This window comes from Oryx dammah, unplaced genomic scaffold (genome assembly GCF_014754425.2).
Source record: "Oryx dammah isolate SB20612 unplaced genomic scaffold, SCBI_Odam_1.1 HiC_scaffold_29, whole genome shotgun sequence".
NCBI lineage: Eukaryota > Metazoa > Chordata > Mammalia > Artiodactyla > Bovidae > Oryx > Oryx dammah.
The window spans coordinates 11662370-11676157 of record NW_024070213.1 but is presented as its reverse complement, the minus strand read 5'-3'; the positions used below and the strand labels follow the sequence as shown (position 1 = coordinate 11676157).

At 53.6% G+C, this 13788-nt stretch overlaps 1 protein-coding gene across 1 annotated transcript in view; it reads right to left on the bottom strand.

Moving 5' to 3' along the window:
- Positions 1-13788, bottom strand: part of CACNA2D4 (calcium voltage-gated channel auxiliary subunit alpha2delta 4) — a 66083-nt gene that overhangs the window by 38336 nt on the left and 13959 nt on the right. The window contains exons 14-23 of the mRNA XM_040233512.1: positions 12719-12781; positions 11879-11959; positions 11356-11430; positions 10645-10731; positions 10053-10124; positions 5071-5132; positions 3918-3985; positions 3458-3503; positions 3270-3367; positions 1811-1904 (exon numbers count right to left, since the gene is read on the bottom strand). Coding sequence (XP_040089446.1) covers positions 1811-1904; positions 3270-3367; positions 3458-3503; positions 3918-3985; positions 5071-5132; positions 10053-10124; positions 10645-10731; positions 11356-11430; positions 11879-11959; positions 12719-12781 — 746 coding nt within the window. The remainder of the gene's footprint in view (positions 1-1810; positions 1905-3269; positions 3368-3457; positions 3504-3917; positions 3986-5070; positions 5133-10052; positions 10125-10644; positions 10732-11355; positions 11431-11878; positions 11960-12718; positions 12782-13788) is intronic.

The window sequence follows — 13788 nt, the reverse complement described above, 5'->3', positions numbered from 1 at the left end:
ATGTTTCCTTCCAGGAGTTTTATGGTTCCAGGTCTTATATTTAAGTCTTTAATGATTCTAAGCTGATTTTTGTTTATGATGTGAGACAGTGGTCTATAATTTCTTTTCTTTTCTTTCTCTTTTTGTGTGTGGCGGTCCGGTTTTCCTGACACCATTTGTTAAAGAGACTATCCTTTCTCCAGTGTATATTATTTGTTCCGTTGTCAAGTAGGAGTTATCCATGTATTTCTGGGCTCTCAGTTCCGTTCCATTGATCCATGTCTCTGTTTTTCTGCCAATACCATGCTCTTTTGATTACCCCAGGTCATCTTTCCTGATGTACTCCCTGGTCAAGAATATTTGCTCCTCCATGTCCCCCCGACATTAAAAACATCAACTAATTTCTGAACTTGGAAACATAGACTGTGCCTCTTCTCACCAAACCCAATGACCCACCCCTATGGTAGAAGGCAGGATAGAACAGAGGGCCAAGAGTCCAGACTCTGAAAACCGGCTGCCTAGTTTTGACTCTGGCTCTGCCACTAATGAGGCAGATGACCTTGGGCAAGTTGCTTGTCTCACTAGGCCTTGGTTTCCTCATCTATAAAATGGGGATAATGATGGGATCTATCTATTTTGTCAGGTTGTTGTGAAGATCAAACGGCTTCATGTCCACTAAGTACTTGGAACAGTGCTGGCCCACCGTATTCTTCATTCTTTAGTGTTATTTAATTTTGGATATATAACACAGGGCTTCCCAGGCGGCTCAGATGGTAAAGAATCTGCCTGCCAATGCAGGAGATGGGGGCTCAATCCCCCGGTCGGGAAGATCTCCTGGAGGAGGGCGTGGCAACTCACTCCAGTTATTCTTGTCTAAAGAATCCCAAGGACAGAGGAGCCTGGTGGGCTACAGTCCATGGGGTTGCAGAAAAGGACACAACCAAGGGACTGAGCATGCACACGCATTCACATGGACTCAACATGGTACCAAAAATTATCTAGAGAAAATCTCTCCGTCCTGGGGTCAGCTGTCTGTGCTTTTACCGGAGCAGCCAGTGAGGACTGTTTCCTACAGAGTCTTCCATAGATTTACATATGTACATGTTCCCCCTACCTATTATGTTTCTGCCCCTTTAACAGAAACGGGAGCGTATCACCATGCACTGTTCCACGTCTTGCTTTTTTAATTAAGAGCTTGTTCCTGTAAGATGCTGTTGGTGTTTTCAAGAGGAAGCACTGGTTATTAAATGTCTAGGAGAGATCTGACATCGCTGGGATGTGAATGTTGACTCTTACTATTCAAGAACAGGTGTGGCCCCTGCGTCCTTCAGCTCAGCAGTGCCTAACCCCCTCCTGGTACTCATGTGTGCACTCACACACTCACATCTGTCTCTTTTTTCCACCTTGCCATGAGACATCAGCACCCCAGGTGAAGAGGAGCAGAGGGAGAGAGGACTCACCAAGGTCACGTTTGTACCACACGCAGCCTCGACCTCACCAGCTGGAAACGGGCCCCAAAGGCTTGAGCTGTGCTGTTCGAGGGCAGTTGGGCTGATGCTTGTCCCCCCCTGCCCCTGCCAGTTGGAGCCTAGCACCAAGGGAGGGGTTCTGGGAACCGGGCTATAGGGCCTGGTGTGGGTGTTTCCTCGGTGGAAGCTTTGCCAAGTCCCTGCTGTCCCAGGGGGCTGTGAGGGTCACCGTCTTCCCATGTCTATGAGTGTGAGCCCCCACGTCTTCCCACCCTCCCCTCTTCTTAGGCCCACCAGGTCATGGGAGGCCCTGCCTTGACCCAGGGACGCCAGGGGCAGGACCCAGCTGCACCAGGACTTACTTGGAGCTGTTGAGGGCCAGTGCCGTCCAGTATGCCTCCATGGGGGCCGTGACCACCGCATCAAACAGTGCCTCCTGCAGCAGCTCCTCGTCACCTGCGGCAAAGTCCGGAGACCATCCGCTTACTCCCCCGCGATCGTGTGGGCTCAGCTCCCACCCCCTGCCCAGGAGCCCTGACCCTCAGGGTCTAGAGGTGCCTCAGAGAAGGTCTGGAACACTCAGAGCCTCTGCTCTCTGCCAGAGGAGGTCGTCTCCGGAGGCCAGGAGGCCGTGTCCTCTGCCCCAGTGTGTGGGTAGAACTCAGCGATTCCCAGGCCTCTCCAGCTCTCAGGCTCCGTAAAGACAGGAGGCCTGCCTGCCAGCTGCCCCTGCCTCCCTCTCCCCAAAAACTAGCCTTGGGGCCTCTGCATACCCTGGTCTGATGCTTCCGCCCTGTCTCTGTCTGGGTGGCCCTTTCTCTCCCTTCCTTTCTCTAAAACATTTATTGATGTTTATTGAGGTGAAATCCACACGACGGACACCCTGTGGATGGCATGCAATCTGGCATTTACACTTGCACAGAGACCCGCAGCCCCCTTTACGACACCGAGCTCTCATGGCCCCAAAGGACTGCCGTGAGGTGGGTCCTTCTACCCTCAGCTTGAGTGACGCCCCAATGAGGGCCCCCCTTCCCCACACAATACCTACTCATGGCCTCATCACCCCTGCAATGACTAGCCTACATCCACTCAAGTGCTGGTCCCATTACTGGCTTCTCCCCCCAACTGCAGACTCCGTGATTGCACGGCCTGGTCTCCAGTCTTCAGAAGCTTCGCTGATGAACACCACCACCCTCACCCCGCCTGGCTGGCTGGAGAACGTATCTGGCACAGACTTGTGGGTGGAATGAACGAATAAAGGAATGAATGAGGCCTTGTCGGAATGGCATGGGAGGTGGGGACTTCTCTCAGGGGGACACTGATATGACAGGATGATCCACACCTCCTTCCGAAGAGGAAGAGTTGGGACCCAGTGGAGGGTGGCCTTGCATTCGTGCAGGGACTTGGGGTTACCTGGACCCGGCTGAGGGAACACTCACAGATCACAGGCTCCAGGAGATGATGCCTTGAGGGAGCCTTACCTTGCCTGCTGGCTGGGGAGTGAGGTCGGGGGACCCTACTGAGTGACGGGGACAAACCTAATGGGCAGGCCAGTGCCCATCACTGTGGGCCCTTAACAGTGCCCGGGGGACAGAGGCTTAAAGGGACCCTAGTCCCTGCCATGGGGACACACCCGTGCCCTTGCAGGTCTCAGAGCCCTCATCACTGGTATGGCCCTGGGGGGACTGGCTGTGTCCTCTCACTCGAGGGGATCTCTCTGGTCTCCCTGAGCCATTTGTGAGCTCTGCAAGCAGGGCACTCAAGCCTCCACCCAGCCCTTCATCCCCGCAGAGTCCTGAGCTCGGGCCAGGGGACACTCACACTCCAGGGCGGGGTCCTCCTGGGTCAGGAAGCGCACCACGGCCTCCAGCTGGGTCAGCTTGCGGTGCTCTGGGTCGATGTCCGTGATGCAGTAGATCCTGGAAACCCGGCAGAGCCCGTTACCCGGAGTCCCCGTTGCCCCTGTCCCCACTCTGCACCCCGTACCCCGCCAGCCCCTGGGTCCTCACCAGTCGCCAGCCAGGCTCAGGTCTGGGTGAAGCAGGTCGTGCAGGCCTGAAAGCAGAATCCATGCTCAGTCTGGGGCTCACGGACCCAGTGCTCTAAAAGCAGCTTCAGGGGCAGGGAGGGCCAGCCGCATCCTGCCGGGTTCTCGGGCAGAGGTGGGCTCCGCGTGGAGCCCGATGGTGTCCTGGTCATGTTGCTCTCTAAATGCCTTCCATCCCAACACCTCCTGTCCGCACCCTGCCCCCTGGGATCGCCCTCGAGGAAGCCTTGGCTTGCCTGGCTTCATTGTGCCCAGCTGAGCCCGGGGCCGTGTGTGTCCAGGGCCACACCCTCAGCACAGAGGCCCCTCTGGCAGCACGGCCCATCCCACAGAGCCCCGGCTGGGTTGGCCCTGCCCTGTGTCCCTGGAGAACCTAGTTTTCCTCAGAACTGTGCAGAGGTCCTGGGCACTGGCTGACCCACCTTCTTCCACTGATGTGTTCCCCAGGAGGATGTATTCTCCGTGACCTCGGGACAGCACCACCCCCAAGCTGCAGGCAGAGCAGAGGACACAGGCTAGAGGTCAGCTAGGCCAGGGCTTCTGCCCCCCAACCTTGGACCCTCCGAGCACACAGCCCACGACAGTGAGTACAAACCGCTGCCCCCACCCCGCCCCGGCTCTGAGTGCCTCCCTCCCCGAGCCCTGGCAAAGACTTCTGCTCTGTCATCAGCGTCTTTCCTGAGAAGGACCTGGACAAGAGAGGGCAGGGCCCCCTCCACTCCCGTTCTGTTGGATTCACCCTGGACCTCTTGGGGGCTCCGAGGATGGAGAAGGGTCTTAGGGTCCCACATGTCCCGTGGTCAGGGAGGCCCCTCCCACCTGGAGAATCCCACCTCCCCTTCCTCTCCCTCCTGGAAGATCGTCTTTTGAGGCTTGGCTGATACCTGAACCACCTAGGGGGTTTATAGGGTCCTAGAGCCTGGGCCCCACCTCAGGAATCCCGAGTAAGGAAGGAAGGACCTGGACACAATGTCACAAGTTCCTGTAGGCACCCCAGGGACCAGTTGGGACTGGGGATCACCCTTCATCAAGCGCAGGGGAATTCAGAGAGAAGGGGCATTTGCTCTTTGCACTGCGTGATGCTAGAGCCGAACATTTATATAATGGGAGGGAAACTGAGAGACCTTCACGGCTTACCTTTCATCTTACAACTACTTACAGTTGCATTGCTTTAAGACCTCCAGGTAGATCATGACATTTATTACTAATTCTCTCAATACTGCAGAGAAGCAGCTATTATTATCATCCCCCATTTTATAGGTGAGACATCTAAGGCACAGAGCAGTTAAGTAACTTGCCTAAGATCTCACAGCCTATGAGTGGCAGAGCTGGGATTGCAACTTAGTTTAGCTCCTGGCCCTGAACACTGGGCCATACTGCAACACTGAGTCACACAGCAAAGCAGGTGTAGACCTCAGTTTTCCCGAGTGCAGACCTGGGTCTTTTTCTGTTATCACAAAATTGCCAACTACTTATGAGTGAATCCAGTCCCAGACCTGAAAGTTCCACCTGAGCGGTTGGCCCTGACATTGTACCGCGCCCCGAGCCCCCCCAAGTAAGATCCAGGCCCCTCACCTGAAAGGTGTGTCACTGATGTCCGTGAAGAAGTAGTCATTGGTCAAGAAAAGAACTCGCTTCTGAAAGAGGCACCAGGGAAGTGTGCCGGCTGGGGAGGGAGTGCCAACCGCCCTTCCCTCCCTCCCCATGTGCCGCCTGGTGCCCTGCCCCCGCCCTCCGACTCAAACGCCTTTTCCCACAGGTACAGTGCAGCCCTGGGGAAGGTGTGCCTGACTGAGGGCCATAGTTCAGACTGCACTGTCCCTGTGGGACCATGGTTACCACGTGTACCACTCAGGAATGGAAATTTGAAATCTCAGTTACTGTCAGTTAACAGAAATGGAAACCTAGAAAGCCTGGCTGGCTGGTGGCCCCTGTGCTGGCCGGTGGCTGCGGTTCAGGAGGGACCAGCACAGGCTGCTGGCTGGAGCTCACACTTGTACATCCCACCAGGAACCACCCGCCTCTGGAGTCCAGACCCCTCCAGGCCTTGCTGCCCTTCACATCTTCTCTTTCCTTTCAAAGCTGCCATGTTGAAGTTGAGTTGAATTAGCACAAGTCAGGGCATCAGGGGGTGTGCACTGTGGCTAAGACAGGCACAGGCATCATACAGCCCTGGTCTAAGCCCTGCTGGTCACTTACTGGCTGGTGAGCTTGGGTGAGTGACCTCATGTTCTTGGGCATCGCATTTCTGTTTGTAAATCAGAATCGACAAGAGCATCCCCAGTGGGCTGCTGGGAGGCGGTGAGGGTGTTTATAGTGGGCGGGAAGGGCAGGGTTGACTTGGGCTCCGGTGCCCCATAGGCTGTAACATCTGCACACACTTGGATGCCTCTGGGAAAGCCGCACTCTGCACTTGGCCATGGGGCTGTCCTTATCCCCTTTGCCTTTTTTTCCAGGCTTTTCTTCTGGGTTGGAAACTGGAGTAAGATGTTGGATGGGACGCAGAGCGAGAAGGTAGCAAAAAAGGTTTGTTTCAATAGGAAACCAGCTGTGGACCAAACGAGAAAGGACAGTTCCCAGCTCGGGCCTCGTCCTGCCTGATGCCCTCTGGCCCCCTCTGCTTCAGGCAGACCCTCTCCCAGTTGGGTGAGGGGTCTGGGAGCCATGGGGGGCTGCTTGGGGCCAGCCGGAGCACTGATGGGCTCCAAGTGGGGCTGGTTTGAGAATGAAACTGGGGAGCAGTAACTTTTTTTTTCTTTCTCTCTCTTTTTTTTAATTGAAGAAAAGTTGAAAGGCGCACATCTAGATGTATCGTTTCAGCAGTTTCGATAAATGGATGCTGTTGTGGGATTGCCTCCTGGGTTGAGATAGGGGGTTGCAGCCCCTGCGATCGCTCTGCCTGCTTCCGGTCAGCCCCCGCCTTCCTGGGCGAGCTCTGCTCTGACCGCCATTCCCAGGGCTTAGGTTTGCTGTGCTCACAGCACGAGCCCTTTCGCCGCCACTTCGGCTCCATGGAGTGTCCCTGAGACCCACCCGTGCTGTTAGTGTGTCAGCACTGTGTTCCTTTCCCTGCCGAGCAGCAAGTACTTCAGGGAGGGCAAACCACGGCGTACCTCTAGGTTTGCCCTCCGTGGGTGGTCATCCGGGTGTTCCCAGTTTAGGGCTGTTTTGAGTAAAGCTGCTGTGAATGTTCTTCTTGTGGACGTGTGTCTTCATTTCTCTTGGTAAGTACCAGGGTAGGAATTCCTTTGCAAAATATGCAAATTATGTTTGCCTTTATAAAACACTGCCAACTTCCCCAAATTATTTCATTATACTTCCACTAGCAATGTATGAACTCCAATTTCTCCACATCTTGGCCAGAATTATCAGTCTTTCAAATTGTAGTTATGTTAGAGGGTATGGGAGTAGTTTTTATTTGCATTTCCCTGACAACTAAAGCTGCTGGTTGGGCTTTCCGTGGGCTTGTTGGTCATGTCTGTCTCTTCGTTTCTAAAAGGTCTGCTAAAGTGTCTTGCCCACATTTTTAAAATTACATTGTTAGACTTTTTGTTAGTAATCTGGAGAAGTTCTTTATGGTCTGGACACAGCCTATGTCTGGATTTTCATTTTCTTAATTGTGTCTCCGGATGAACAGAACTGTTTTTTGATGAAATTCAATTTTTCAAATGTTATTTTATGTTTAATGCCTTTGGTATTTTTGTCAAAGAAAACTACATAACCTCAGGTTGTAAAGATTTTCGTCTGCATTTTCTTCTAGAAGCCTTATAGTTTTAGCTTTTACGTTGAGAGCTTTGTAATTGAGCGACATTCAAATTAATTTTTGTGTATGGTATGAGTATAGCTCAATGACTTTTGATACATTTATTCAATTGTTCTGGCACCCTGTGTTGAAAAGTCTTTCCTTTCTCCATTGATTTGCCAAGGTGTCTTTATCGAAAATATGCTGGCGACTGGTGTGTTTTCCTGTATGTTTTATTTTTGTAGTCTCTGTTCCGTGGATCCATTTGTCTATTCACATGTCAATACCACTCTGCTTGGTTACTGCAGCTTTGAAGTAAATTTTGAAATCAGGTACTGCGAATCATCCATCTCATTCAACAAAAAGAATTTGTCCTTCTTTTTCAAGATAGTTTTGGCCATGTTAGGTCTTTTGCATATTCATATAGATTTTAGAATCACCTTCTTCTATGTCTAGAAGTGTGTTAGATTTTTTTATTGGGATTGTGTTGAATCTATAGGTTAATTTTGGGAGAATAGACATCTTAGGAGTATTGATCTTACAATCCATAAACACGGTTATACTTTCCTATTTATTTAATTTTTTTATTTGACGTACTTTCTGCAGTGTTATGTAGCTTTCAGTGCAGAGGTCATATATGTGAGATTTATTCCTATTTTATATTCTTTGTGCTGTGGAAATTGGAACTTAAAAGTATTTTCATTTTGTAAATGTTTCTGGCTATATATAAAAGTATAACTGATTTTTATAATAGTACTCTGTGTTCTGTGAACTGGCTAAATTTATCTATTAGTTCCAGCAGCTGTGTTGCAAATTTGGGGGATTTTCTATGTGAACAATTATCTTGCTGTGAACAAAGATAGCTTTACTCTCTCCTTTCTACTTTTCATGCCTTTTATTTTCTTGCCCAGCCTTATTAGAAAGACAGGTTCTCGCCAGGTCCCCGGCAATGTTGGACGCAAGTGGTGAAACCAGACACCTTACCAGGTTCACAGTCTCAGAGTGTTCAGTCATTCACCACTGAAAGTGAACTTTTCCACACATGGTTTGTTTTTTATCAGATTGAGGATAAAAAACCTCCCAGTGAGGTTTTGTCAAGCACGTTCAGCATGCTTTGGGATAGCCAAGTGCTGGTTTCTTCTCGTGTGTTAATGAAATGGGGTAACTTCCCTCTCTGCGGCTGTTATCTTACACTTGCTCACCCTACAAACCCCACAACACAACAGCAACATTTTTCCTTTAAACAGTTGTCTTTTTGAGAAGTTAAAAGAACGAATGAAATCTTATCCTAACCCACGCATTTATCATTTCCATTGCTGCTCATTTTTCTTTGTGTCGATCTAAGTTTCCATCTGTATCATTTTTATTCTGCCTGAAGAACTTCCTTAAGTATTTCTCTTAAGGATGAACTTTGATCTCCTCTATTTGAAACTGTCTTTATTTCACCTCTTTTTGAGGTGGGAGCACCCCGACACCTGTGAGTGGGAGTCTGGTTGAGATAAGGGTGGAGGTGCCTGGAAGCCATCTCTGCCTTTTCTGGCTCACGAGAAGGACCTGCTGGGCCTGATGGGTCATCAAAGATGCTGACCGGCCTGCCTGAGGGAGGCCCTCTCAGTCCAGAGCTTGAAAACAGCAGGCAGAGGCCAAAGAACTGACGCAGGTCCCAGGGAGAACCAGCCTGCACATCTAAAAGGGATGCAGAGTTACTTTCCTTCCCAGGGCTTCCATGTTTGGCTTCCAGGAAAGTCCGTGTCTGTGAAAGAACCTGGGTCTAATTGTTGCCGACGGATGCCCATGTTCTTCCCTCGGAGGCGAAAGGGCAGCAGTAGTGGGAGGGAAGAGGTGACATTTGTAAATATATCAAGGGACAATGCAGAGTCAGTGCCAGCCAGTGGGGCCTTTTACACGGAAAGAGGAAGCCGTGCCTTGTAAGTGACAAGCGAGTCTGTGGGGACAGGAAGGCATCGCTGGGTGGACCCATTCCTGAAAATCAGCTCTGAGGAACAGCAGTAATTTTCAACTTCTTCACAGATGACATGCTTTACAAGAGCTGCTAACAGTTTGCAAAATTAACTGTCACTTTCCCTGTTTCCAGGGGCTTACCTGGTGTCTCAGACAGTAAAGAATCTGCCTGCAAAGCAGGAGACCTGGGTTTGATCCCTGGATTGGGAAGATCCCCTGCAGAAGGGAATGGCAACCCACTCCAGTATTCTTGCCTGGAGAATTCCATGGACAGTGGAGCCTGGCAGGCTACAGTCCATAGGATTGCAAAGAGTTGGACGCAACTGAGTGACTAACACCTTCCCCCTTTCCACCATAAACAACAAAAGGCCACATAGCAGGCAGGTAAGGCAGAAAGAGGGCTTCCCAGGTGACACTACTGGTAAAGAACCCACCCGCCAATGTAGGAGACATAAGAGACACAGGTTTGACTCCTGGGTTGGGAAGATTCCCTGGAGGAGGGCATGGTAACCCACTCCAATATTCTTGTCTGGGAAGGTTGCAAAGAGTCGGATACAACTGAGCAACTTAGCATCCATGCAAGGCAGAAAGAAGACCCGTGAAGGGCTGGGCTTGCTGCTGCTTCACCCTAGGCCCCTGAGAGGCAAGCCCGGGAGAGGGGTCACTCCCTGGCCAAAGCTCTGTGGGGCTGATGCCGGCTGGGCTGGGCCCCTTGCTCGGGCCCTCCAGGCTCCAGCAAGTTCTCAAGATTTACACTCTGATTCAGCCAGGTCCCTTGTCAACACCGCCAACCTTAATTAACCAGGATGCCACATCCTGGGACCAGACCTCAGCCTTTTCCTGGAGCGCTTACCCCTCTGTCCAGTGGGACTTTCACGTCCATGGAGAGAGACCCGGTCTCCCCGTTGATCATGGCCGTTCTCAGCTTCGAGGAGAAAGAAAACAAAATCAGTTGCTCGGCACACACTGGAGTGTGGAGGCTCTGAGCCTCGGCTTAGAGGTCAACCCTGGGAACACGCTTGGTTTTCCCCTTTCCCCTGTGAGCATAGCCCGGGTGGGAAAAGCAATCTGCTTCCAGGGCTCTATTCCCCTTAGCTGGAATTCTAGAATTCACCAAGATAAGGCTCCCAGTGGGCTAATGAGCAAGGGACACTGTGGCCAACCCTCCAGACACAAGTTTCTCCAGGAGGAGCTCTTGACACCAAGGCTGGCCTACAGCCGCCCGATCCCAAACTCTGCGGCTACAGACGCGAGCTCCTTCAACCTTGGAGGGAGCAGCTGTTATCTCTCTGGGGCCGTGGGGGGAACCATCTGTTAGCAGCACCAGTTCTGCTTTGGGCCCGGAAAGTCTCCACCGAGGGAGCGGGGTGAGCTCAGCACCTACGCACTCCTCACCCCCAGGCCCCGCCGTCCAGCCACCCACCCTCTCCCCCTGCGCCACTCACTGTTCCAGCCTGGTCCTCCCACTCCACCTCTGAGAGGTCCACGCTGTTGTAGTTGGGCTTGGGCTTCAGTTTCTTCCCCTCTCGGTACTGAGTGGGCCGGGCGGAGGAGAGACACGAAGTTAGCACAAGGCCCCGCTCAAGCCCAGCTCGTCCAGAAGGCCCGTGGGGCAAAGCCATAAACCAGAGCATCTCGGCCATTCCTCCACCCAAGGCAGAGGGGCCCTGGCTATCATTCGTGATGGATGGTTCCGGGCCTCGGAGGGAGATCTCCTTTGATGAGGAGCTTGTCCTGGTTTGGGACTCTAATTGTTAGAAAGTTCTTCCTCATCCAGAGGAGAAATCTGTCTCCCTGTGACTTTTACTACTGGACCATCAGGCATGTCCCTATATTGGGTTCTTAAATGGAATCCATTCACTGTTTCAGCTGTTTCTATAAACTACCCCCAAATCTGGGTGTGGTGGCTCAGGTGGTAAAGGAGCTGCCCAGAATTTGGAAGACCCAAGTTTGAACCCTGACTCAGGAAGATCCCCTGGAGGAGGGCATGACTACCCACTCCAGTATTCTTGCCTGGAGAATCCCATGGACAGAGGAGCCTGGCGGGCTACAGTCCGTGTGGTCGCAGAGAGTCGGACATGACTGAACACACACACATGAACTGCCCCCAAATCCCATACGGTTAAGACCTCAAGGCAAATAGGGTTGGCACCTACCAGGGGTCGGAGGTCAGGATGCGAGAGGATGTAGCCGTTGTTGGTGTTCAGAAAGGCGTAGCCATGCACCCCGAGCTGGGGAGACAGGGATCGAGCGGGTATCAGGGGGTCTTTGTGCAGGAAGAGTGGGCCGGGGCCGGGAGGAGGACCAGGACGGGGAGAAGTGCCAGAGGCTGCAGAGCAGGATGCAGCTGATGTGGCCGAGGGTCCCAGGGGCCCCAGCCTCCGGCCCTCTGCTCTGGGCCTGCACATCGAGGGGGTGTGTGTGGGCAGGGGGATGTGTGGGGCACGTGTGGGTGTGGATCAGGAAGGCAGGATGTCAGGGTGTCTGGGGGCATGTCTGTGTGGGGGGTGGGGGTGGGATGTCAGGGTTGGAGTGTCTGGGGAGGGGTCATTAGGAGGAGGAATGCAGACCCCGTCCCAGCTCTTGTCTCAGCCACGCTGTCTGCAGGGAGGTTCCTGAGCCTGCTGAAGTGGCTCCTGGGGGGCCTGTGACCCCACTCAGGGGCTGATCCAGGCTCACCTTGTACCGGGGTGCCAGCTTCATCAGCTCCCTCAGGGCCACGTCAGAGCCCACTACGCCCAGGAGGATGCCGTGGGACCGCTGGAAGGAATCACCGGTGTCAGGGGACCCAGCTTCCCATGCACGAGGCCAGGCTGGACCCCCAGCCCTCCCAGACCCGCAAGAGGAAGCCACTTGCACCTCAGGTGGTCCTGCTCTGCAGTTAGAGTTTAGGCTGAGATCCTGGAATAAAAACCTAGAAGCTAGCAGAAGAGGCCCCAGGAGTCACCTCACGCTGGGAAGATTACTGTCCTGTATTAACATTGAAGTTGTAATATTTAAATGAAATACAGAGTTGAATGAAATATCAGCCTTCACAGCAGAGGCTGAAGTACTGGGATCCGGTGCGGGGGGGCCCTAATCTGAGGGCTGGGGGGCTCTGAAGCACACGGGGCCTGTAAGGAAAGTTTTTCCGGCCAGACGGAGGAGTGGAGGCTCTCAAACCGCCCCACCAGAGCCTTCAAAGATAAGTCAAAGCCTGCCAACACTTGCAGGGTCAGTGTGGCTTTGCTGGATGCCGGGCAGGTGACCCCTCTGGCCCAGGATCCCCAGGCAGGGTCCCACGTCCAGAGCAGCTGGCCAGCACCTGGCTGGGTGAGCAGAATCACAGGGCAGCTTCCGGAAGTGAGGATCCCGCCCCGCCCCTCCCGACCGAGACGTGGGTTCCTGGGCACAGGGCCTGGAACCTGTGTTTACACCCGCCCATGGTGACCCTGAGACAGTGTCGGGAACCCTGGGTCTAAAGATGCCGGCCGGCGGCCCCAGCTCTAACCTGGCAGCTGCTCATGAGCGGCCACTCACCGTCTCGTTCTTCTTGCTGAAGACAGGCATGGCCACGGTGGTCAGCAGCGCCAGACTCTGTGCCTGTGGGTAGAGAACTGTCATGCGGGGCGGGTGACAGGACAGAGTCTGCAGATGGGGACCCAAGTCACCATGACTGCCCCCAAGGAGGCTTTCCTTCTCTGAATGAGGAGGAGAGTTGGCATAAAAGCTGGAGGGGAGGGGGCTGGAGGGGGACCGGGGCAGACACCACAGCAAGCAAAGCCCTGAGCCAGGGCGGGTCTCAGAGCCCTGAGCCCGCGGTCCTGCCCCGAACCCGTTCACCCAGGCCTCTTGTCTCGGCCATGCCAAGGAGGCAGACACACCCACAGGACAGGTCCTTCTGTGCACAAGCCCAGGAGCAAAGGCTCAGGCAGCAAGAGGACACGCCGAGGAGCCACCGGGGCACAAGTTCTGGCCACTGAGATGCCAGGTTAAGTGTCTGGTAAGACTCTGCGGACATTTCCCTTAGAGGTGGGGTGTGTGCCCCTCCCCTCCTCCACCGGAAGCCTAGAATGTGGCTGCCACCATTCTGAGCCCCTGTAGCTGCTCGCACAAGGTAGACCCCAGGGATGGCATGGGAGGGGGCAGCGGGAGGGGCTAGGGAGCTCGTTGTCCACCTCCAGGCTTCTTGTACGGGAGAGAGAAACACATGTCCCTCCTATGGAAGCCACCGTTCCCAGATTTCTCTTAATCCCAACCTGACATGGGGGTCTGTGTTCACGATGGGGTTTGAGGAGCATCAGGACTGTCCCTTTCCTAGACATTTCATCTGACCATCTACCTTCCAAGTCTGGTCCTACATTGGAGGGACCTACAAGAGTCTCATTGGACACCGGGGTCCAAGGGAGGTTGCCGGGTTAAGCTGCAGTGTCTGAACCACTGGTCAGTCCCCTTTCTTCCTGGAGTGGGTAGGAGAGGGCAGGGAGGCAGGCAAGGACCACGGAGGAAGGACAGTCTGGGGCCGAAGTCTCTGTCCAATGGGGGGTGGCCCCCGGTGGGGAGGTCACTCCACAGTGCCTCCCCAGGAGGTGCTCTGGCCACCCTTCCCC